We start from the raw sequence: 21,387 nt of genomic DNA, 5'->3' as shown, positions 1-21,387 counted from the left end.
CGCAACACATTTTAACTATCGCAATACATTTTAATTATCGCAATACATTTTAATTATCGCAACACATTTTTTACAATCGCGTTGCGAATTTGGAAACTGAGTTGAAAAAATAAAGTTCGCGTTGCGATTTTGTTGGTCATTTTGGCAAATCCAAAAAAAGTTAATTAAAATCGTATATTATAAAACATTTTCGGTCACTAAGGTTATTTTCTCAAAAAAAAAAAAAAACCTAACTATCGAGAACATTCTGGAATCTCTTTCCTAACGTTCGTCTGCTTAGTTCTTAGCCAAAAGCTTCTGCCTTTGTTTCGCTTAACAATTCAAACTCTGTTTCTTCCTGGGAATTTGGGTTCTTCTCAGTTTATCCACTCTCAATTCTTTCTTCTTTTAATTTGTTCCATTTGAAATAAAAAATGGCTTCCTCAACTGCCCAAATCCACATCCTTGGTGGCATTGGTTTCGCTTTAAGAAAACCCAACCACCATGCGCCCAGGACGGTTTGCTTCGACCAGAGAGTGACCAAAACGTCTCCATTAAACGCCGCCTTCTTACGACTCGCTAAAACCAACAGCAACTGTAAACGGTCCAATGTTGGACCGGTGAGAGTTGTGAATGAGAAGGTTGTCGGGATCGATCTCGGGACTACTAACTCGGCCGTGGCGGCCATGGAAGGAGGGAAGCCCACGATTGTAACGAATGCTGAAGGGCAGAGAACGACGCCGTCCGTGGTGTCGTATACGAAGAGTGGGGATAGGTTAGTTGGGCAGATAGCGAAACGCTAAGCCGTGGTGAACCCTGAGAACACATTCTTCTCTGTGAAAAGGTTTATCGTAAGGAAGATGTCGGAAGTGGATGAGGAATCGAAACAGGTTTCTTACAAGGTTATTAGAGATGAGAATGGAAATGTTAAGCTTGATTGCCCTTCCATTGGTAAACAATTTGCCGCCGAGGAAATTTCAGCTCAGGTATATTAATGGCTTCTTGCTTTCACTGTTATGTTCTGTCTTGAATTGAGTTATCTCGGCTATGTTTAGCGAGTTTATTTGATATTTTAAGTTTGAGAAATTGAAAATGTTTTGAAAACCAGAACTATGAAACTTTGAGTTTATTAACAAGTAATGCATTATTATAAGTCAAGTTTAAGGATTTAGCTGTTTTTCTTTCAAAATTTAGAATCTTTCTGTGCCTAATTGGTTGCTTCTAGTTTTGGATATAGGTTTTGAGAAAGCTTGTTGATGATGCTTCGAAGTTTTTGAATGATAAAGTGACAAAAGCTGTTGTTACTGTCCCTGTTTACTTCAATGATTCCCAAAGGACAGCAACGAAGGATGCAGGTCGAATTTCTGGCTTAGAAGTTCTCCGGATTATCAATGAACCTACGGCTGCCTCACTGGCATATGGGTTTGAGAAGAAGAACAATGAAACCATCCTCGTGTTTGATCTCGGAGGTGGTACTTTTGACGTTTCAGGTATGTTGGATGGTTGAGAAACTATTTATCTACATATATAGTCATTTAATTTATCTTTTATTGGTTAATGTATCAGCAAATGTTTGATCATCGATTTGTTGAATATATTACAGTGCTTGAGGTTGGTGATGGAGTGTTTGAGGTGCTCTCTACATCTGGAGACAGGCATTTGGGTGGTGACGACTTCGATAAGGTTGCTATGCTTGATGAATTTGAGCGTTCTTTCATTTAGCTGTATCTTTCAGTACTGAAGTATTTCATGTCTTATTTTATGTGCAGAGAATTGTAGATTGGCTTGCTGGAAACTTTAAGAGAGATGAAGGCATTGATCTTTTGAAAGACAAACAAGCTCTTCAGCGGTTAACTGAAGCAGCTGAGAAAGCTAAAATGGAGTTATCATCATTGACTCAGGCGAACATAAGGCATCTCTCTATCCTTCTTTTTGTATACACATGTTATTTGTTTATTTCTATTCGTGCTTAATAACAAAGCTTGCTTGGGCCTAAACACATTGAGACCACCTTAACCAGGGTTAACTTCGAGGAGTTGTGCTCAGACTTACTTGACCGGTAGTTACACTTATTATCATTTCAATCTTTCTATATCATGCTTATTGTTAAAAAAAACCCGGACACTGAGAAAGAAAAGGAGAATCTGTTGCTATTGTTCCTAATTTTTGGGCTCAATCACTAGGGGTTTTAAGTTTCTCTTGTCTATTTAATATAACTGAAGGCTTAAGACACCTGTGGAGAATTCCTTGAGGGATGCTAAGCTTTCCTTCAATGACATAGATGAGATTATCCTTGTTGGTGGATCGACACGAATTCCTGCTGTTCAGGAGCTTGTGAGGAAGATGACTGGAAAGGAACCTAATGTGACAGTCAATCCGGATGAAGTTGTTGCCTTAGGAGCTGCAGTTCAGGTGGGTTTATTCTTGTGCAAGTTTAGTGATAGCTCTACAGTACTTGTTCCTTTGCAGAATGTCAACGGTTGGTTTAGATTTTTGCTGCGATTTTTCATGTTATTGTTTGAAGTTATATTTTTAATGTGTTTACCTTCTATAACTTGGTTTTAGGCCGATGTTTTATCTGGAGATGTCAGTGATATTGTGCTTTTAGATGTGGCGCCTTTGTCGATTGGTCTAGAAACTCTCGGTGGTGTTATGACCAAAATCATCCCAAGAAACACTACACTGCCAACTTCCAAATCAGAAGTGTTTTCAGCTGCTGCGGATGGGCAGACAAGTGTAGAGATTAATGTGCTCCAAGGTGAAAGAGAGTTTGTTAGGGATAACAAATCTCTTGGCAGCTTCCGTCTTGATGGTATCCCACCAGCACCACGTGGGGTTCCGCAGATTGAAGTAAAATTTGACATTGATGCCAATGGTATTCTATCTGTTACTGCTGTTGATAAGGGAACTGGGAAGAAGCAGGCAGAATGTCAACGGTTGGTTTAGATTTTGCTGCGATTTTTCATGTTATTGTTTGAAGTTATATTTTTAATGTTTACCTTCTATAACTTGGTTTTAGGCCGATGTTTTATCTGGGATGTCAGTGATATGTGCTTTTAGATGTGGCGCCTTTGTCGATTGGTCTAGAAACTCGGTGGTGTTATGACCAAAATATCCCAAGAAACACTACACTGCCAACTTCCAAATCAGAAGTGTTTCAGCTGCTGCGGATGGGCAGACAAGTGTAGAGATTAATGTGCTCCAAGGTGAAAGAGAGTTGTTAGGGATAACAAATCTCTTGGCAGCTTCCGTCTTGATGGATCCCACCAGCACCACGTGGGGTTCCGCAGATTGAAGTAAAATTTGACATTGATGCCAATGGTATTCTATCTGTTACTGCTGTTGATAAGGGAACTGGGAAGAAGCAGGGACATCACTATTACTGGTGCTAGTACCTTGCCTAACGATGAGGTACGCTTTTGTTTGATACAGAGAGGAATTGCTCGAAAGCCATCTAAAAATTATTGGCACTTATTTCATAACATAAATTATGCAGGTTGATCGAATGGTAAAGGAAGCTGAGAAGTTTGCAAAGGAGGATAAGGAGAGAAGAGATGCAATAGACACAAAGAACCAGGCCGATACTGTAGTGTACCAGACATAGAAGCAGCTGAAAGAGCTTGGAGACAAGGTTCCTGCTCCAGTCAAAGAGAAAGTAGAGGCAAAATTGCAAGAGCTCAGGGATGCAATTTCAGGGGACTCAACACAAGGTATGAAGGATGCCATGGCTGCCCTCAACCAAGAAGTGATGCAGCTCGGTCAGTCACTCTACAACCAACCCGGTGCAGCAGGAGGTGCTGCTGAGCCTGCACCTGGTGGTGAAACTGAACCTTCGGATTCATCGAACAAGGGTCCCGACGGGGATGTAATCGATGCAGATTTCTCCGACAGCAAATGAAAAATGGGTTTTATTTATCTGGTAACAATATAGAGGGTGAAGCACACCATATACGTAAGAATGAACGTTGAACGTTTGTGTTTTAGTCATTTCTTTGATTAAATGAATTTATCTGATGCTTTGATATATAGACTTGTTGATCTGTTGTAAAGGGTTATCTACACTTCTTTCTTCAAATCTTCCGATAGGGGACTTGAAAAAATTATTATTCCATCTTTTAAAATTTCGACAAAAAATATTTGGTCTTTTTGCAATTTTAAAGGAAAATTATTTTATTCTGTTAAAATTACTAGAGTTACACACTAATGTATATTTTTACAAATTAAATTAAATTGATATTCTCAAAATATAAAATTTATGTACAGTTATAAAAAATCAATATGTGAATTTAATTCATCTTTTAAAATATTAATTTCTTTTACCAAGAAAAAGTTTGAAAATAATAAAATATAATTATATACTTGTTTTATTTTGGGTTCCGATTTCAGTATTATTTTTATTCTTATTTCTTAAGTAATAGTTTGTATTTAATTTTTATAATATTTTTATTAATAATATATTTTTGTCCTTCTAAAAGTATTTTTTTATTCATCTAGGATGCTTGCAAGTTGTAATATATATTCTAAATATTCTCAACCATTTAACAATGAATGCGCAAATATCATGTAGATCGATGCTCGTATCCATGATCTCTTTGTCTATCTAAAAATTTATTAGTTCATTTCTCCTATAAATTTACCTTCTTAATATAAAAGTGTGTCCGGTTTTTAGCCGCCCTTAGTTATAAATCTGTCATGTATTAAACAATTAATAATCCATGTCGTATTTAATTTTCTTTAAAGAAAAAAATACCTTAATGTAAAATAAGAATATTTATATTACTGAATTCTGGACTGTTGATGTTAAATCAAACATGAGTTGGAGCTTAAAACATATCCTCAAATTAAGGTCAGAAGCCTCCTCAATTTTGTCATCTGATGCTTTGGGTGAAGAATCCTAAAGTTCAATGGCACTCTTTGCTTTGGTTCCCTCTTCTCATACCTAAGCATAGTTTTATAACCTGAATGACATTTCTTGACAGACTTCTTACTAAAGAAAGACTTCACATAATGGGGATTGTTAATGACAGCCACTGCATTTTCTGTGCTGCTGCAATGGAAACTAGGAATCACTTATTATTCGAGTGTCTGGTTGCTTCCTCTTTATGGTCTGCTCTTTTCTCTCGATGGATTACGGTTTAGACATCCTTCTTGGGATGCACTCTTTGGTTGGACTGCTACGTTTTGGAAGGGTAAATCCCTTCTAACTTCTATTATGAAAATTTCTTCGAATGCCTTAATTTACACCATATGGAAGGAAAGAAACAAGAGGTTTTTCCAAGGTCATTCATCTGCTGTTGAAGAAATGTTCAATGCTATCAAGGAAATTGTTGGTATTCATCTAAGGGGAAGAACTATTAGTAGATTAGACTATGTTAATATTACTCTTTGTAACCAATGGATATAGTTTGATGGGTTGATTGCCTTTTGTTTGGGCGATATTTGTATATCTGACTCTATTGTTTTGTAACAGTCAACTGCTCTTGGGTAATAAAATTAATTATCCAAAAAAAATATTTATATTACTAAAGGTGGCCATACCTCTTAAGGATACTTGTAAAAATGCCAAGTCCATAAAGAAGACGAAACTTTAATGTTTTTCCCCAGAAGAAAGAAAGATAATTCTTTCAAAATTTCATTAACAGGTGAAATAAAACATCACCTTATTTACCATCCCATCCCTTGGAATCTTTATGATCATTTCCCGAGTAACCCCAGGCCCAAATCCATTCGTCGTACGTGGGAGTCATCATGTAACCGTTGCCGGGGATCGAACCCGGGTCACCCGCGTGACAGGCGGGAATACTTACCACTATACTACAACGACCTTGTTGTTAGGGAAAGGTTTCTATATATATATTTGTTAAACTTAATACCTCCGATATATTGAACACATGAAAATAAATTGATTTATTTTGGCAAATGTGGACTCCGACCTTTATGAAAAATCTACGAAACAGGAGATGAATAGTGCTTTTTTCATATTTTTTATTCTTGGAAAATATTTAAAGTGAATCTTTGGAAACTTAGTTATTAAAAAGAGGAATCACTTGCCTCAAATATTTGAGCTTTATATATATCATTTGTCAAAACCCAACAATAATATTAGGGGGGGGGGGATGAAGAACAACAATAGAAAGCACCTTCACATAATATGAAGAAAAAAAAATAATATTCAATGCGCAAATACAGTGTCCCACATCTTCGCTCAATTAGATACACTACCAAAGCCTAGCACCGCCAGCAGCAATAAGCTACCTAATTCTTTTGGCTTAACATGTTTGCAGAATCATGTTCAACTATCACTAGTTTTCTCTTCAATCTTGATTCTAGATACAGATCTTCGATCTGCTTCTCGTCTCTTAGTTTGAATCTGGCGAACATACTCCGCAACGACAACATGCAACTTCGGAGCAAGTTTACTTGAAGAAGAGACATTGAGGCCTGCCCTTTTCAATGCCCGTGCAAGATGTTTTTCAGCCGCTTGAGCATGGACAGGGCAATGAAGAGGATTAATGGATCTTAGGATTGGTTTCTTGCAAATCTGCCCGCTATATAAAAAAGATACAGTCAATATTCGACTACTTTAGCCAAAAAAAAAAATCATGCAAGCAAAAATGTAGGAAGCAAGTATAACTAGAAACCCAAACCCAAATGGGAGATCAGGCATTGATATTAATTGGAGGACATGGCTATTCAGTATAGTGACCTAAACAAGAAATAAAGCCAGCTATAAATGATGCAGTTGCTTTCCTACACGAGAAGAAGTGTGGTAATAATTGGCACCACTAAGGTAACATCTAAAAATAGTATTAACCATGTGTCCCCTAGCATACACCTCCCAAATGTTTAAAATCGAGAGAGCAAGAGTTTAAGTGCCTAGTTTTAATGTGTGTTCGGCCCAGCTCATGAGAGATTTTCCGCAATAAAAGTAGAACCATTGTCTTTGGCTCTTAAAAGTTCTAATTTTTTAGCTTATGCAGGAACCCTGTCAGTGTTTTCAGACAAAACTAAATCAATCCTTCTTCATAAAAGAGCTAATATAGGAACACTAAATCGGATTCATTTGCTTTCTCATTTACCCTTTAATTGGAAAATTACAACTTTTCCACATTCATCATTTTATTTAGCCCATTTACCTTCCTTTTATCTCATTTATGTTTATTTCTAATATATATAAAAATATTTTCTTCATTTATTTCTTTCACCTTAAAACTTATCATTTAGTTTAATAGATGAATGTTTTATTTTACTTTTACCAATAAGAAAATTTATATCGATTTCACCATGTTAGTGACTCCGACTCCAATAGCACTTCTTTAGAAAAGTCCCAGCCATGCCAAAAGGCCCTTTTTCATTTATAAAAGTGATGAATAAAATATTGACATCCGAGTATCAAACTATCAATTGCAGGTGCAAAACTCACATAATTTATATGATATACTGTGATAAAATGCAGCAGCATAACAGTCCAATGATCCCATATACGATTTAAATTATTTTTCCCAAAGAAAAGAAAATTACTGCAGTGAAGCACATACTAAGCTGAGACTATGAAATAACAGGTAGGATTATTTCTCATATCCCATGTTACTTAAACTCAAGTGTTAGTGTCCTGTAAGGGACGTTATATCATATTTTTCTGTGTTTTCTCAAGTATTTGGAGGATCCTTGGAGGTTATATTCTCATATCTATATCTTGGACACAAGTATCAGACATGGATACTTCAATAAAAATGAAGAGTTTGAGCAACATAGTTCATATCCATAATTCCATAGAAGAGTTGGGATTAATCCAAATTTTTGGAATGTTTCCAAGGGATTGAGGCGAACAAAGCCAAAACTCTCTTCAACCTTTCTTATGCATAACCATATGCCACCAACACCACCTTGGTTTTCCTTTGTTTTTCCCTGAAAATTTTCATTCTTGTATTGTTTGGGGCATAGGATCATGAACTAAACAGTAAAGACAATTAACACATCAATATTATCTTAACCTATCTTACAACAAATGGCATTCTCTCTTATAACACTCGTCACTCGCACCAATAATAGAGACTTCTCCTAACAAACATCAAATCATACTCTAGAACATGAGAGAAAATAAAAAGGAAATACCAAAGATTCACAATAATACACCATGATTGCAATGGCATTTATATTCCATCATATGTTCCTTCACCAAGGAGTGTGGAAATCACTTTCATTATTTCAACACAAACAGCATGTTTAAATTCACGAACAGTCTACCAAGCTGAATACTTTAATCCATCCACAAAACTGGGGTTGGCAAATAAGTAGCGTGTCCCTAAATAAGACTAGGTTTGTTAGTTAGGAGATGCTTTCCGAGAAAGGAAAAATGTAGAGTGTGTATCAACTTAATTTTGATATTCTCAGGGACGCACCAGAATTTTATGTTAGGTAGTGGGGCGAAAACAGATCATCAATAGAAAATATATGATAATTTGAAAATTTAAGGGGACGCTCCCAGCCGCCCCCCTCTCGACCCATCCCTAGATATTCTTAAGATCCCTCGCCCAAGACTCCTTATATCACTGTGCGGGATCAAAGTTTTAGGATCCAAAATTAGAGGAGCACTAATTCTTTATTGAATTAAATTTCCAAAGTCGGTAAATCCAAGTGCATAAATTTTATCTCATATCACAAAAAGGGAGAGAAAACTAATTCATGATTTCCCCAATTAATCAATTGTTGAAGAAAAATAATTCAAGAAAAACAGGTAACATATAAAAGAAAAATCATAAATCATATATTAAAAACGAACTAACCTCTTGATAGGATAATTACAGCCTCGATATAGTGTCTGACTTGGATCCTTTAAAATATGCTTATGACAGTACCGAGTCAACGCCATCGCCTTTTCTTTACAATCTGAAATCTGACACTTCAGCTGAAACCCTAACCCTAACTTATTGTTTCCATCGTTCTGCTCGCCATCCTTCTTCTCATCTTCCTTGAAGGGACTCTTTCCGTACGTCCAATAGTAGTCCTTGTGCTGTCTCCTGACCTCCTCCATAAAGCCCCAGTAGTGAGCTTTGTAGAGCCTGCACAGTTGCTTCAGCCGCCGTAACCGCCGACGAATAACCTCTTGTCGGCTCAGGAACTGGGACTTGGAGGGCCGAGTCCTCGTCGGTGCAGTCGATGGTAATGGGATCGTCCATGGCTGGCGGTGATACGGTGGTGCTGTTTCGGGGAATCGAGTTGGCGCACTTTATTCTTATTTGATTTAGTTTGGGGCTTTTAATTTTTGGGAAGATTCCGTTAGAGTTTGATTACGAGGTTTTTTTTAAAAGATTTGATTATCTGATTGAGTATTATTCAAGGAAGAGACCCTGAGGCGTTTTTAGTCTTATTCATTTTAGAAGCCTTCCAACTTTGAAAACAATCAATTCAGTCCCCTAGTTTTTCATCCAATTAAATTTATGTACTTAAAATAGGGTAAACAACTTCCTATAGTCATTGCGTCTTGGGTGTTGCAACTTCCTATTCTCAAATGTCCCAGCCAAAAGATCTTGAACCAGTTGTGATTGAGAGTTTCTCCATCTTTTTTCTTTGTTGCTCGATGTGTTTTGATTTTAAATTATTTTGGCTTCTCCCTCTTCCACTTCATTATCATTTGCCTGGGCTTCAGGGAATATATTTCTCTTTCTCTACTTCATTATCATTTACTGAAAATCAACGTTTTCTGATGAGCCTTCAAACTTTTTGGAAGAGGAGAAAGTTGTTGGTGGAAGTTTGGGGTTGACGAAGTTTACTTCTTGAGTGTTTAAAGTTTGGTCCCTTGAGGTGATAGATATTGAGAATGCGCGGAGGATGCAAGTATTAGAAAGGATAGAGAAGATGGTGGAGCAGAGTTTCAAATAGCGGCCGAATAGGGATGTCGCGGCCGTTATATTACGATCGTGACAGTGTTCGAAACTGCTATCGTAAAAAATAACGGTGTAAAGCGGGATCACACCAATAACGATGGATGCGATCGCAATTTAGCAGATCGTGGTCAATTGCGACAATAGCATATCGCTATTATGCTCTTATTCCATTATTTTAATTTTTTAAAAAAGGTTTTTTATTAAAAAAACCAGCTCCTTTGAAAAAAATCGTGATCGCGATATCCGCAATAGAATCCATTGTATCTGCAACCGTGATAAACGCGACGTACTGAAAACGTGACTGCGAACGCTATTTAAAACCCTGGTGGAGAGATTTTTAGCAGTGCAAGTAGTAGCAGTGAAAGTGTGGAAGACGAACGAATGATAAAAAAAATTAATGTACAAAGTTTAATTATTAAATTAAAAAAAAGTAGAATGAGTAAAATAGGAGTGACGAGAAAAGTCATTTATTAAATTTATAATTTACCCTAATATTACAACTTTAATTTAAAAGTGATAAAACGAAATATTTTACAATCATATGTAGGGGTTAATATTAGATTAAGTCGAGTTGAATTAATCGAATTAGTCAAGTTGATGATTCATATTTCATAATTCAAGTTTTTTTTTAAAAAAAAATTCAAGTTAAGTTGTTCATTTTTTTTAATATTTAATTGCAAATATTTATAATGTTATGATGTTATTTTATTTTAATTTAAACAATTTTTGTATTAATATATGGTATACATATATTTTTTTATATGCAATATACATATATAATGTAAAGTCGAAGGATTTGACTTAAACTTTGAAAATTAATTCATTAATTAATAAAAATTTCAGACTATTCAAATTATTCAAATTTTATTTTATAACTCTACCAAAATTTAATTTTTTTAAAATCGAGTTAAATTTATAAAATTACAATTCAAAATTCATTTATTAAATTTACAATTTGCCCTAATATTACAACTTTAATTTAAAAGTGATAAAACGAAATATTTTACAATAAGGAGTTAGTATTCGATTAATTCGAGTCGAATCAATCGAATTAGTCAAGTTGATGAATCATATTTCATAATTCAAGTTTTTTCTTTAAAAAAAATTCGAGCTGAGTTGTTCAATTTTTTTAATATTTAATTACAAATATTTATAATGTTATGATGTTATTTGATTTTAATTTAAACAAATTTTTATATTAATATACGGTATACATATATTTTTTATATACAATATACATATATCATGTAAAATCGAAATATTTAACTTAAATTTAAAAATTAATTTATTAATTAATAAAAGCTTCAAATTATTCGAATTATTCAAATTTTATTTTATAACTCTACTAAAATTTAATTTTTTACAATCAAGTTAAAAAATTTCGATTCAAAATTTTTTAACATTGGTTTGAATCGAAAAAGTTGATTGCAGTCTGGTTTTGCTCACAATGTAGCCCTAAAATTATTTTATACCATTATACGACCAAAATAAAACCCTAGAGGGAGGCCTTTAATCGATCTTAGCCGTTGATCTACACTAAAGCATAGTGTCCATGTACTAGGGTTTTAAAGTTATCTGCTTCGGTCTATATAATCCCTCCTCCTCCTTAGGCCGTTTTTTTCCTCTCTCCCTCTCGGATCAGAGCTTCAAAAATGGTAAGCCTTTCTAACATCTAAGCTTTCCCGTCAACCGAAAAATAACTTTTTTACTGTGTAATGCTTTGAGCAAAGTTTTTATTTTTTTTAAACCTTACAACTGGTTGGATATAATGAAATCTGATGCCATTTTGAGTATGTGGACTTTTTTCACTCTGGGTATTTTTCAATCATCCATTTATCACTGTTTAGTATTCTTTTTAGTAGGTTTGTTGAATTTTGATCTTTGATTTGTTAGTCTTCGTTTGGTACAAAAATGAAAGGGTTTGGTTGCTGTTTCTCCTATTATTTGTTAAAATAATGATAATGTATGATATCTTTGATCATTGTAGGGATTTGTCAAGGCTCAGAAATCGAAGGCTTACTTTAAGCGGTTTCAGGTTCCTTTCAAGAGGAGGAGAGGTATTTATATATTTATGATTATTTTCTTTCTCAGTGTATGTTTTTTTTATTTATAAGAAATGCAATATGGTTTAGCAATTTGAGTTTCTGGTTCTTAGTGACCTTCTGATTTACTGAATTTATTATTTGTAGAGGGAAAGACCGACTATCGGGCTAGGATTCGCCTGATCAATCAAGACAAGAACAAGTACAACACCCCAAAGTACCGTTTTGTTGTCCGCTTTGTATCCTAAAAGTTGTATATTCTTATGTCATTATACTTATCTCCAGATAACATATGGTTGAACAATCTTTACTTTCCTACCAATGTCTTATTTTGTTTAATTGTATAAATATTAGGTTAGCATATTTTGTTCAAGTCATTTGAAATTTCTTCGTTTCTGTCATTTCTATTTTGTAAACTTTTATCAGCTATGCTATTGTATTGACTTAAATTCTGAGTAAATGAATGAAAGTAAAATTCTCAAATGTTTTTGGATAATCTGGACAGCTTATTGCACTGGGTTGCTTTTGGGGCGTCGGGTCCTTAAGATGCTTGAAATGGATGATGAATATCAGGGCCATGTGGAGGTATTATACATTCAATCCTTTCACCATTTTCTAGTTAAAAAGTAGATGCTAGTATTTTCACATGGTTTAGTTATTGATAGTTTATTTATTACTAGGCTACTGGTGAGGATTACTCGGTCGAGCCAACTGACACAAGGAGGCCTTTCCGTGCTCTCCTTGATGTAGGTCTGATCAGGACAACCACCGGCAATCGTGTTTTTGGTGCTCTGAAGGTATCATAAGAAATCTAATTGCAATTTTATCTTGTTTTCTTATACGGTTCAGGGTGACTGTATGATTTTAGGTCAGTTTTTCTGCTTCTTAGCTTCTATGAAACAGCTTAATAAATCCTTTTGCTGTAAATTTTCCACCTTTGTGCTTGTTTGTTGTTACTTTGTATTGTTGCCCATTAGTAGTTTCAAGTATAGCTTTCTTTTGATTTAGCCTTGTATGATCGGATTGGGCTGTGACCACTTTTCCTTTATTGTGTTCGGTGTTCCGCTGTTTTAATATGTATTTCAAGCATCCAAATTTGGTTATTCCTGTAAACTTTTGTCTGAATGAAGCCTGTAAACTTTTGATTTAATAGAATTTGCTCGTCTGAACAGGAAGCATTGGATGCTGGCCTGGATATTCCTCATAGTGACAAGAGGTTTGCTGGGTTCTCCAAGGACAATAAGCAACTTGATGCCGAAGTTCACCGGAAGTACATTTATGGTGGCCATGTTGCTGCATATATGATGGTAATTTTTTTATATCCGTAATAGTACCCCCTCTCTTTTCTGTATGCTTATATTATCGTTAATGAACAGATATGATTTGTTTTGTAGACTTTGATGGAAGATGAGCCAGAGAAGTATCAGTCTCACTTTAGCGAGTATATCAAGAGGGGAATTGAGGCAGATAACATAGAGACCATGTACAAGAAAGTTCATGCTACCATCCGAGCCGACCCAACTGCTAAGAAGTCTGAAAAAGAGGCTCCTAAGCAGCACAAAAGGTCTGTGTTCATAATCTGCCAGACTTGATTGGATGCTAGTAAACTTTTATGGATAACTTAGCATGTTAACGTTTATCTCAATTGCAGGTTCAACTTGCAGAAGCTAACGTTTGAGGAAAGGAAAGCTAAGTTGATTGAACGTTTGCAGGCCCTTAATGCAGCAGCGGGAGTTGATTCAGAAGATGATTGAATGTAGCAGCATGAAATTTGATCATTTCTTGCTTTCATTTATACTTGATTCCTACTGCAATTTTATCCAGAACTTGTAACTTATGTGGGTTAATTTTTTGTTTAGGGTTTCAGCTTTTTTGCAGTTTGATTGCTATAGAGTTTCAAGACATTTTTTGGGATAGTTCAGTTTAATTCCAAATATTTAAGTTCCAACTATGACCATCTTTGCCACATGAGAGAATGTAGCAATATATTTTATTTAGGGGTATGTATTATTAGATTCCAAAGCTTGAATTAGGGGTGTAAACGAGCCGAGTCTAGCTCGAGTATTGCCGAGCTCGACTCGAACTTGAAAACTTTAAATGTAAGCTCAACTCGAAAACTCGCGAGCCTAAAATTTTCAAGCTCAACTCGAACTCGAAAGATAATATTAAAATTCGACTCGAGCTCGATTGAAGCTTGTTTCAAGCTCGAAGAGGGGTTAATTTTTAATTGTTGAAACTCATTCCTCTTTTATACACTCTCTTTACCCCTTATTTCCCAAGAGCTACCGATGTGGGATATGAATTACTTTCAAACAGCTCAGTAACAATAACAACGATGGGGTTGTCCAAACTCACACCCCACCTTCAACTCCGATCCCCATCTCCAGATCAAGGTTGTAGTAAAAAGGACTTGTTCATGTAAACATAGTAACAAGAATAAGAAGAGTAACCTCCAGTTGTAACAAAATTGCAAGATGAAAATCAAAGATCCTAATCGCAAGTTAGAAACCCGTATTGTTTGAAATTTCAAACAAAATTTCCTTGACAACATATTGCAAAGCCATCTAATTAATACACTCTCTTTTATACACTCTCTCAACGTTTCTTCAACAAATTCTCTGAACCCAAATCTCACTTCCATACGAAGCTTCTGTAAATCAACTCCATACCCAGGTTCTTGTTTCGATTAACTGAAGCTTTCCATTTCAGTAAACATCAGTCCCAACATGCTTTTCTACCTCCTTCAAACCCTCAACACTGCATTATCCGAGGTTGCGAAGCTAACAAGTTTATTCTCCAATGGCGGAAATGGAAACGTGATTGTCGAGAAATAAAGAGGAGCATTGCAAGATTGCATGGAACTCCATGAATCAACACTATCTTTGTTGAAAAAAAACAGTGTCGAGAATCGAAGATGAAGATTAGAGGAAAATAGTTGACGCGAGAGTCTATCTCAGTGCAGCTCTCACGAACAAGGATACATGTTTAGAAGGGTTAGATTCTGCATCTGGTCCATTGAAACCGGTTATTGTGAAATCTTTGCTTAGTACTTACAAGCATGTGAGTAACTATATTTCGATGCTGCCTAAGTCGGGAAAACGGCATCGTAATCGTCGGCGCTTGCGAGGCATCGACAACGAATATGATCCAAGCGATGTGCTAACCGTTGCGGCCGATGGTACGGGGAATTTCTGGAGCATCTGGTCTCATCACATGAGTGTTTTACTGTTATTTCTGTTTTGTTTGAAGTGCTCATGTTACATATAAAACAAAACAGAACTGTTGTTAGGTAGCTTGATTTCTTGCATTAAACCAAACTCTTTGATGCTTCACGAACCCCTCGAACTATTTCTTGAAAAGTTATAGCTCGTGGGAATAACACCGAGTAATGACGAGTATATTAGAGTATAGTAAATGTAATTCTTCTATGTAATGTGTTTATTATGTATAGATCTCGTCGTAATGTCGATCAAGTTTTAAGAAATAAAATATTATATGAAATGTATTTCAAGTATATTTTTAAATTATTAATAATTTTGTAACAAAAAAAAATGTTGTTCTCCATAAAGGTATTGAGTTTAAATAAATGTATCTGTAGGATGTGTGAGCATTGTTAATTGATTAAGAAAATTTTAAACATATATTACTTTATAACTATCCCAAATTCTACTTCCATTCTAAAACGCTTTAATTATTTATAATTATATATATCATAATCCTATAATGTATTTACTCGACTATTCATATGATTCAAACTGGTCATTTTCCATTAAAAAAATTGGTGATTGTATGATATTGATGTTAACCTGTTGACTAGGTATGATAAAATATGATCTCATCGTTTTAGTTGTATTTGTACATCAAATCTCCGTTTACATTATGTCGTCAAGTCAGTTCTTGAAATATTATGTTGGTGAGTCAGTGCTTGAAAGCAATGACGGTGTCGATAGTCATCATTAAGAAATGATAAAATCATGTCTCAATCACCAAGTTGTGTATATTTATTTTGCATGTTAGTATGTTTATGTATAAGTATGTGAATGATTTATTTAGGAGCCACATAACATCATTTTGCATAATTTGTATGTTACCTTCATGTGCATAACTTAACTCCTATCATATAATCGGATTTAGGGTTTAAGGATTAGGGTTTATAATTTAGGGTTTAGGGTTAATTACAAATAATTTAATTAATCGACTTGGTATCGATTTATGAGGTAAGTACAATATAGTATCTTGATATTAAATGCATTACAATATGGTTTAGTTGTATTATAAAATTTTTAATATATTTTTAAAATTTTATAATTATCAATAATGTATTTTTAATATATTTTTAATAATTTAATTTTAAAAAATCTAAAATTATAGTATAACATTTTTTTCGAGCTGTTCACGAGTTTTTTGAGTCGAATATCGAATAGCTCGTTTCGGCTCATTAAGAACTCGAGTCGAGCTCGAGCTCATTCGATCCGAGTATTTATCGAGTCTTGATCGAGTCGATCTCGAATAGCTCGCGATCTGTCTCGTCTCATTTACAGCCCTAACTTAATGTTCTCGTTCATGGCATTTATTCAAAAAAATATTTTTAATGGCTTCAGAATAAGTATGAGATTCAATATAATGAGAGGTGGAAGAAAGGTAAACTTGAGTGTGTAGAAGCAAATGAGTATAAACAGATAAAGGAATCTAACCTAGAGGAGAAAGAAGAAGATTAGTATGTACACAATCTTTTAACCAACTTAGATTTTCTGCTAGAAGATTCTGCAATAATGGGAAAAGACTGTTCTGGTAAAACTTGACCATTTTGTAAAGAATGGCCAGTAGTACTTGTTGAAGCAGGACAAACTATTAGAGGTCTCCATTTTAGCAGAGAAGCGATTCTAAAACTTATATGCAGAGCTAGATATGGTTGCTTATTAACTAAACAAACCATTAATAATGCCCAAGTTTTAGGAAAGCTCGGTAATGGTAAGTTAAACAGCAGTAACGAAGAGATTTCGTCTTTCCAGTCGTTTTGTGTTCAACTATGGAGGTCAGTGACACTGGCCAGGAAACTGGAGCTGACCGCATTTAGTAGTGATGTATCGAAATATACATTGTAGGACGAACACACGTATACTAATAATACACAAATTTTATGCGAGTAAATACAGATTACATATCAGGTATTCTTTGACCAGAAATTGTGAGTACTGAAGGGGCTGAGAAGGGTCCACAACCTTATCGAGTCCTGACCAATGAATTTTGATATTCAAACCTACAAACAGTCCGCTCAGTCGCATTCCACTTAATGTTGGCTCTTTTATTATTTATTCCATCAACAGGTTTGAGACACAGCGTGTCAATGGCGCATTGATAACTCATGTTCCAGCCACCACAATTTCCCCCATTGCCAAATCCAAAGAGCTCACTTTTGCACAGTGTGGACATCTTGCCACACAACTGATCATGTCTTGGATGGTTCACTTGTTCATCGCAGGTTTGCATATTCTACCTTTTTTTTACTGTATGTAAATGTGTATGCTCATGTTTGTAGTTTTGTAACATATTAGTTTTATGATCTGGATTCATGGGAAACCCCATTAGTTATTAGTTTGATGCGAATGATGGGTTCATTTGTGCAGGACCCTGACACTGGGCTTGACAGGAGCATTGTTAGGCTTCAATGTTGGTGACCGGAATCAAGCGAATGCAGCTAGAAGGCCACCACCACTACCGCCAGCGGAGAAGAAAGACCCCAGTCTGAGTGGTGTTCAGGCAAAAGTATTAGCTAGCAAGAAGAGGAAGGAAGCAATGAAACAAGAGGTTGCTAAACTGAGGGAGAAAGGAAAATCTGTGGATGGCTCATCACCACCATCTGAATAGTTTGGTATCGAGAGTATCAATCGTTTTGAAAAGGGAAAAATTGTATCACTCTTTCGAATTTTATAAGCAACTTTGTAAAATCTCCATTGAATCCAGACATTTCTTGTTCATTGACGAAGAATATACACCTACGGAGCTTCTAATTCTATTGCAAAAAAAAAAAAAAAGTTTTGCAGGAAATAAAATGTCACGAATGAAGGAGAAGAGCAAAACGAAGGCTTCATAAGTGAAGCGAAGGAATTGGGGAAATCAAAGAAATGGTTAGGGATTTTGAAAAAGAGAAATGATGAATTAGGGATTTCGATTTTAGAAATTGGGACAGAAATGATTAACACAGGATTAGAATCACGTAAGGCACAGATGGACTCTATGAAGAAAAAGAGAGCAAGCCCAACAGTGAATTCTGTTGGGAGCCCACCAGAGATGTCTGCCTTAGTTGTAACAGGAGAATGAAGTTATTACAATTAATTATAGAATGTACAGCTGTCGAGAACCTATTAGCCATAGTAGATTGTAATTATATAAAACTATGTACTGAATGAGAGAAATCTTATCTGATGAATGAATGAAGAAATCCTTTTTTGTATTCTCTATTCTTCTCTTCTAAATCCTCTCATTTTCTTCGATCTCTATTTCTCAAGGTTCATAACAAATTGGTATTCAGAGCCATCACTCCTGGCAATCAACGCCTGGGTATGCCAAAAAGAAAGCAAACAATGCCAGAAAATCCTGATCTTTCTGCAATACGAAAACAACTTGAAGATTTAACATCTTTGATGAAGCAATCACAGGATGAAACTACTCCTAAATGGTGGAAAAAGCAGGAAAGCCAATTGAGTACGTTGGAATCTAAACTGGAAACAAATCAAAGATATGTGCAGCAGATCTTACAGATTCTAAATGATAAAAAGATTGAGCAAAAACAAATTAATGGGGACTGCTTTACTCAACTACCGGAACAACAAATTCATGGGGAGAAAGGAATGGGTCAACTTTCAATGGGTGAGTCTAAACCCATTTTCCTCACTCCTAAAAGGATGTTATCGGTGGCAATAGAAGGTCCATATAATGTTTCTCAAATGTTCGATAAAATGTCAGCAAGTGTAACTAGTGTTGTATTTCCATCTATCACCAGCACCATGAAAGCTAATTCACGACTGCAGTAGAACGTCAGTCTGGTTGGATACACCAAACTGATTTTGCGAGAAAATCAAGAATTGCCTATGTCGGTTCAAGTTGCTACCTTTCAACCATTTGGTGGTGGATTTATCCGGACTCTTGGAGGGCGAGATTCAAATGGTTATAAACTCACAAAAACAATTAGTTGATTCTCCTTCAAAGGCAAATGTGGTTCATTTTCTACAGTGTCAAACAACTAGTAACTCAAATAAGCTGAATTCTCTAGTTCAATCCATGCTTAGAGAAATTTATTTCAAGATGTTTATGAATGCCAATGAACATATTTCGACCCTTGATCCTTATGTGTTTAGACTTTTGTGGATGGGACGGAGTATAATTTATTTGGTTAAGAATTGGAGTGTGAATCAAAGGTTGCACCTTATGCTTTCTATTCTGTTGAAGTTTGGTATATCGAGCATTTTCAGTGGTCTCCTAAAATTATTTCATGACTCCAAGAATGCACTGGGTAGTCTCTGTTTTGACATAGATTGTTTTCATGCAAGGTGCAGCTTGAAAGTCAATGGGACTAGGAAGAAACTAAGTAGTGCTAAAGGTCAGGGGGAACAACAAATTAAATTTCATCCATGCATAATCCGAACATTAAAGATAAAAGGTTTTCTTGTTATTTATATGTCTGTTGGGCATGAACAGATCGTGGTAATTGATTTAGGTGGATATAGGTATATTGCTGCCTATAATTTTGGAAGAATGAGAAGTTCTATCCATCATTCCAAGTTTGAAAGTGGGTCGTTGGGTACATGCAACAATTCTTTTGTTGCAAAGAAGAATAATGTTGTGAGTTATGAGGTGGAAAAGGGTAAAAGAGTGGACTGCAGAAGCAAGGAAAGGAATGAATAGGTTGTCTTTGGTCGAGTCACTAGATCAAGAAGTTATGTACCAACAGAATCCATCTGCAAATCAAGACAACAACTTGATGTTCATGAGTTATTGGAGTTAAAATTTGTCAGACTTGTTTATAATACTGTATATTGTGGCGTGAAAACTGAAGAAAGAGGACAATACTGAAGCAAAGCAAGGAGTGAAGATGTTTTCACAAGGTCAAGAAGTTATGTTCAATCTCCAAATTTTGAGAATAGTTCAACAAGTGCAGAAAAAAGTTCTACTGTTGCAAAGCAGGATGGTATTGTGCTAACAGAATCCATTAAAAAATTAGGACTAGAGTATGCTGTAGTTGTTGAGTTATTGCAATCTGTCAAACCAGTTGATGATGATGTAACCTATATGGTAGAAAAGGAAGAAAGAGGTCGATTTCAGAGCAATGATCATCTGAAGGAGAGGGAAATTTGTAGTGTTGGAAACTATACACGGTATAGTGCAAATACCATGTTAAGTGGGTTGGTGGCAGATAAGAAAATTATGTTTACTCATCTAATGGAATATGAGGGTGTATTACGTTGGACTATTATGGATTCAAGGATATACTCTAGGGGGAGAATATTCTAGTTGCTATGAAGAATCAACTCTCCTTAGTTGGTATAGTGAAATTATTGGCAGAACAATCATTCTCATCAATGCGGTTAATGCTAAAACTTATGAGGTTACTGATGCATATTATAACAGTCCTTTGTTATTTGGGTACACATCGGTTTCAATCAGATTCAGTTGCTGGAGAACTTAGATTGTCTGAACCAATTGAAATTTTTTCCTTAAACTTCAAATGGTAGAGATGCTTGCTCTTATCGGAAAGGAAATAAAAGGTGGTGTACTAAATGTTGTTGAAGTGATTCCAAAAGTTGAAACCCAACAGTGGGTTTGGGGCAAATATAAGAAAGATGTGGGGTATAAGTTTGGGTCTACTGAGGTTGGTCATAATGGAAACTTAGTGAACTACAAAGCTTTGAACGATTATTGTTCCAGTTTCAATACTAGTCAGAATTTAATCTTTTAGAGTGCTCTAATCTTACAGCTGTCAATCCACGACCCATGCCTAGCTATTGGGTTTCTACCTCTGTATTCTATTGGTTTTCGAGTTGGGCAACTTGTTACCTTGAAACGGAGAAATGAGAGGCCAAAAGATATAGGGAAGAGCAAAGTTTCACAAAACAATGATGAGGTGTTGTATGAAGTGAATGTGAATTCCGATAAACCACCTACTCTACTATGGTCTTCAGAATTCACAGTGCATAAGGTTCCAGATATGTTGCAGAACAGAATTAAACAACATGCTGATAAAAATCGAAGTGAATGACATTTTCAAATTGGAGAAGAAGTATACCTAAGATTGCAACCTTACTGGCAGAATTTACTTGTACGATGGATGAACTTGAACTCAAATCACGATACTTGGGAAGCTCATACCATTCTCATGCCTCAGTTTTCAAATTTCGATCTTTGGGGACAAGGATCTACTCATGGAGGGGGTATTGTCACGAATGAAGGAGAAGAACAAAACAAAGGGTTCATAAGTGAAG

General features: G+C 35.5%; 3 protein-coding genes, 1 non-coding gene and 1 pseudogene across 4 annotated transcripts; 3 read left to right on the top strand and 2 right to left on the bottom strand.

Annotated features, from left to right (window-relative positions):
- Nucleotides 1–299: 299 nt before the first annotated feature.
- LOC120168950 lies at nt 300–3,857 on the top strand (annotated as a pseudogene).
- A 1,871-nt stretch (nt 3,858–5,728) lies between these two features.
- On the bottom strand, nt 5,729–5,803 carry TRNAD-GUC. Its single transcript has one exon. It is a non-coding gene; the product is annotated as a tRNA-Asp (tRNA).
- A 227-nt stretch (nt 5,804–6,030) lies between these two features.
- LOC120168918 (INO80 complex subunit D-like) lies at nt 6,031–9,354 on the bottom strand. Its single transcript, XM_039177170.1, has 3 exons — nt 9,329–9,354; nt 8,766–9,206; nt 6,031–6,527 (listed from the first exon to the last, which is right to left on the bottom strand). Exons 1-3 carry the CDS (start codon nt 9,352–9,354, stop codon nt 6,272–6,274), a joined length of 723 nt encoding a protein of 240 aa, XP_039033101.1. The 3' UTR covers nt 6,031–6,271.
- A 2,115-nt stretch (nt 9,355–11,469) lies between these two features.
- Nucleotides 11,470–13,702, top strand: LOC120168885 (60S ribosomal protein L5-like). The gene is made up of 8 exons (XM_039177155.1): nt 11,470–11,521; nt 11,854–11,923; nt 12,056–12,125; nt 12,414–12,493; nt 12,589–12,705; nt 13,081–13,215; nt 13,303–13,472; nt 13,560–13,702. Exons 4-8 carry the CDS (start codon nt 12,455–12,457, stop codon nt 13,660–13,662), a joined length of 564 nt encoding a protein of 187 aa, XP_039033086.1. The 5' UTR covers nt 11,470–11,521; nt 11,854–11,923; nt 12,056–12,125; nt 12,414–12,454; the 3' UTR covers nt 13,663–13,702.
- A 1,284-nt stretch (nt 13,703–14,986) lies between these two features.
- LOC120168917 lies at nt 14,987–17,864 on the top strand. The gene is made up of 3 exons (XM_039177169.1): nt 14,987–15,086; nt 17,333–17,390; nt 17,536–17,864. Exons 1-3 carry the CDS (start codon nt 14,987–14,989, stop codon nt 17,774–17,776), a joined length of 399 nt encoding a protein of 132 aa, XP_039033100.1. The 3' UTR covers nt 17,777–17,864.
- The last annotated feature ends 3,523 nt before the right edge of the window (nt 17,865–21,387 follow it).

The sequence above is a fragment of the Hibiscus syriacus genome, unplaced genomic scaffold, assembly GCF_006381635.1.
Source record: "Hibiscus syriacus cultivar Baekdansim isolate YM2019G1 unplaced genomic scaffold, ASM638163v2 tig00111741_pilon, whole genome shotgun sequence".
NCBI classification, from domain to species: domain Eukaryota; kingdom Viridiplantae; phylum Streptophyta; class Magnoliopsida; order Malvales; family Malvaceae; genus Hibiscus; species Hibiscus syriacus.
This window is presented reverse-complemented; position numbering and strand designations above follow the sequence as displayed.

Coding starts and splice junctions, on each gene's coding strand:
- LOC120168917 (XM_039177169.1), top strand. CDS start 14,987: ATGCTGCCTAAGTCGGGAAAACGGCATCGTAATCGTCGGCGCTTGCGA. Junction 15,087..17,332: donor GCTAACCGTTGCGGCCGATG/GTACGGGGAATT, acceptor ACTTTTGCACAG/TGTGGACATCTTGCCACACA. Junction 17,391..17,535: donor GGTTCACTTGTTCATCGCAG/GTTTGCATATTC, acceptor TCATTTGTGCAG/GACCCTGACACTGGGCTTGA.
- LOC120168885 (XM_039177155.1), top strand. CDS start 12,455: ATGCTTGAAATGGATGATGAATATCAGGGCCATGTGGAG. Junction 13,216..13,302: donor ATGTTGCTGCATATATGATG/GTAATTTTTTTA, acceptor TTTGTTTTGTAG/ACTTTGATGGAAGATGAGCC. Junction 13,473..13,559: donor GCTCCTAAGCAGCACAAAAG/GTCTGTGTTCAT, acceptor TCTCAATTGCAG/GTTCAACTTGCAGAAGCTAA.
- LOC120168918 (XM_039177170.1), bottom strand. CDS start 9,354: ATGAATAAGACTAAAAACGCCTCAGG. Junction 9,207..9,328: donor AAGACTAAAAACGCCTCAGG/GTCTCTTCCTTG, acceptor ATAAGAATAAAG/TGCGCCAACTCGATTCCCCG. Junction 6,528..8,765: donor TGTAATTATCCTATCAAGAG/GTTAGTTCGTTT, acceptor TTTTTTATATAG/CGGGCAGATTTGCAAGAAAC.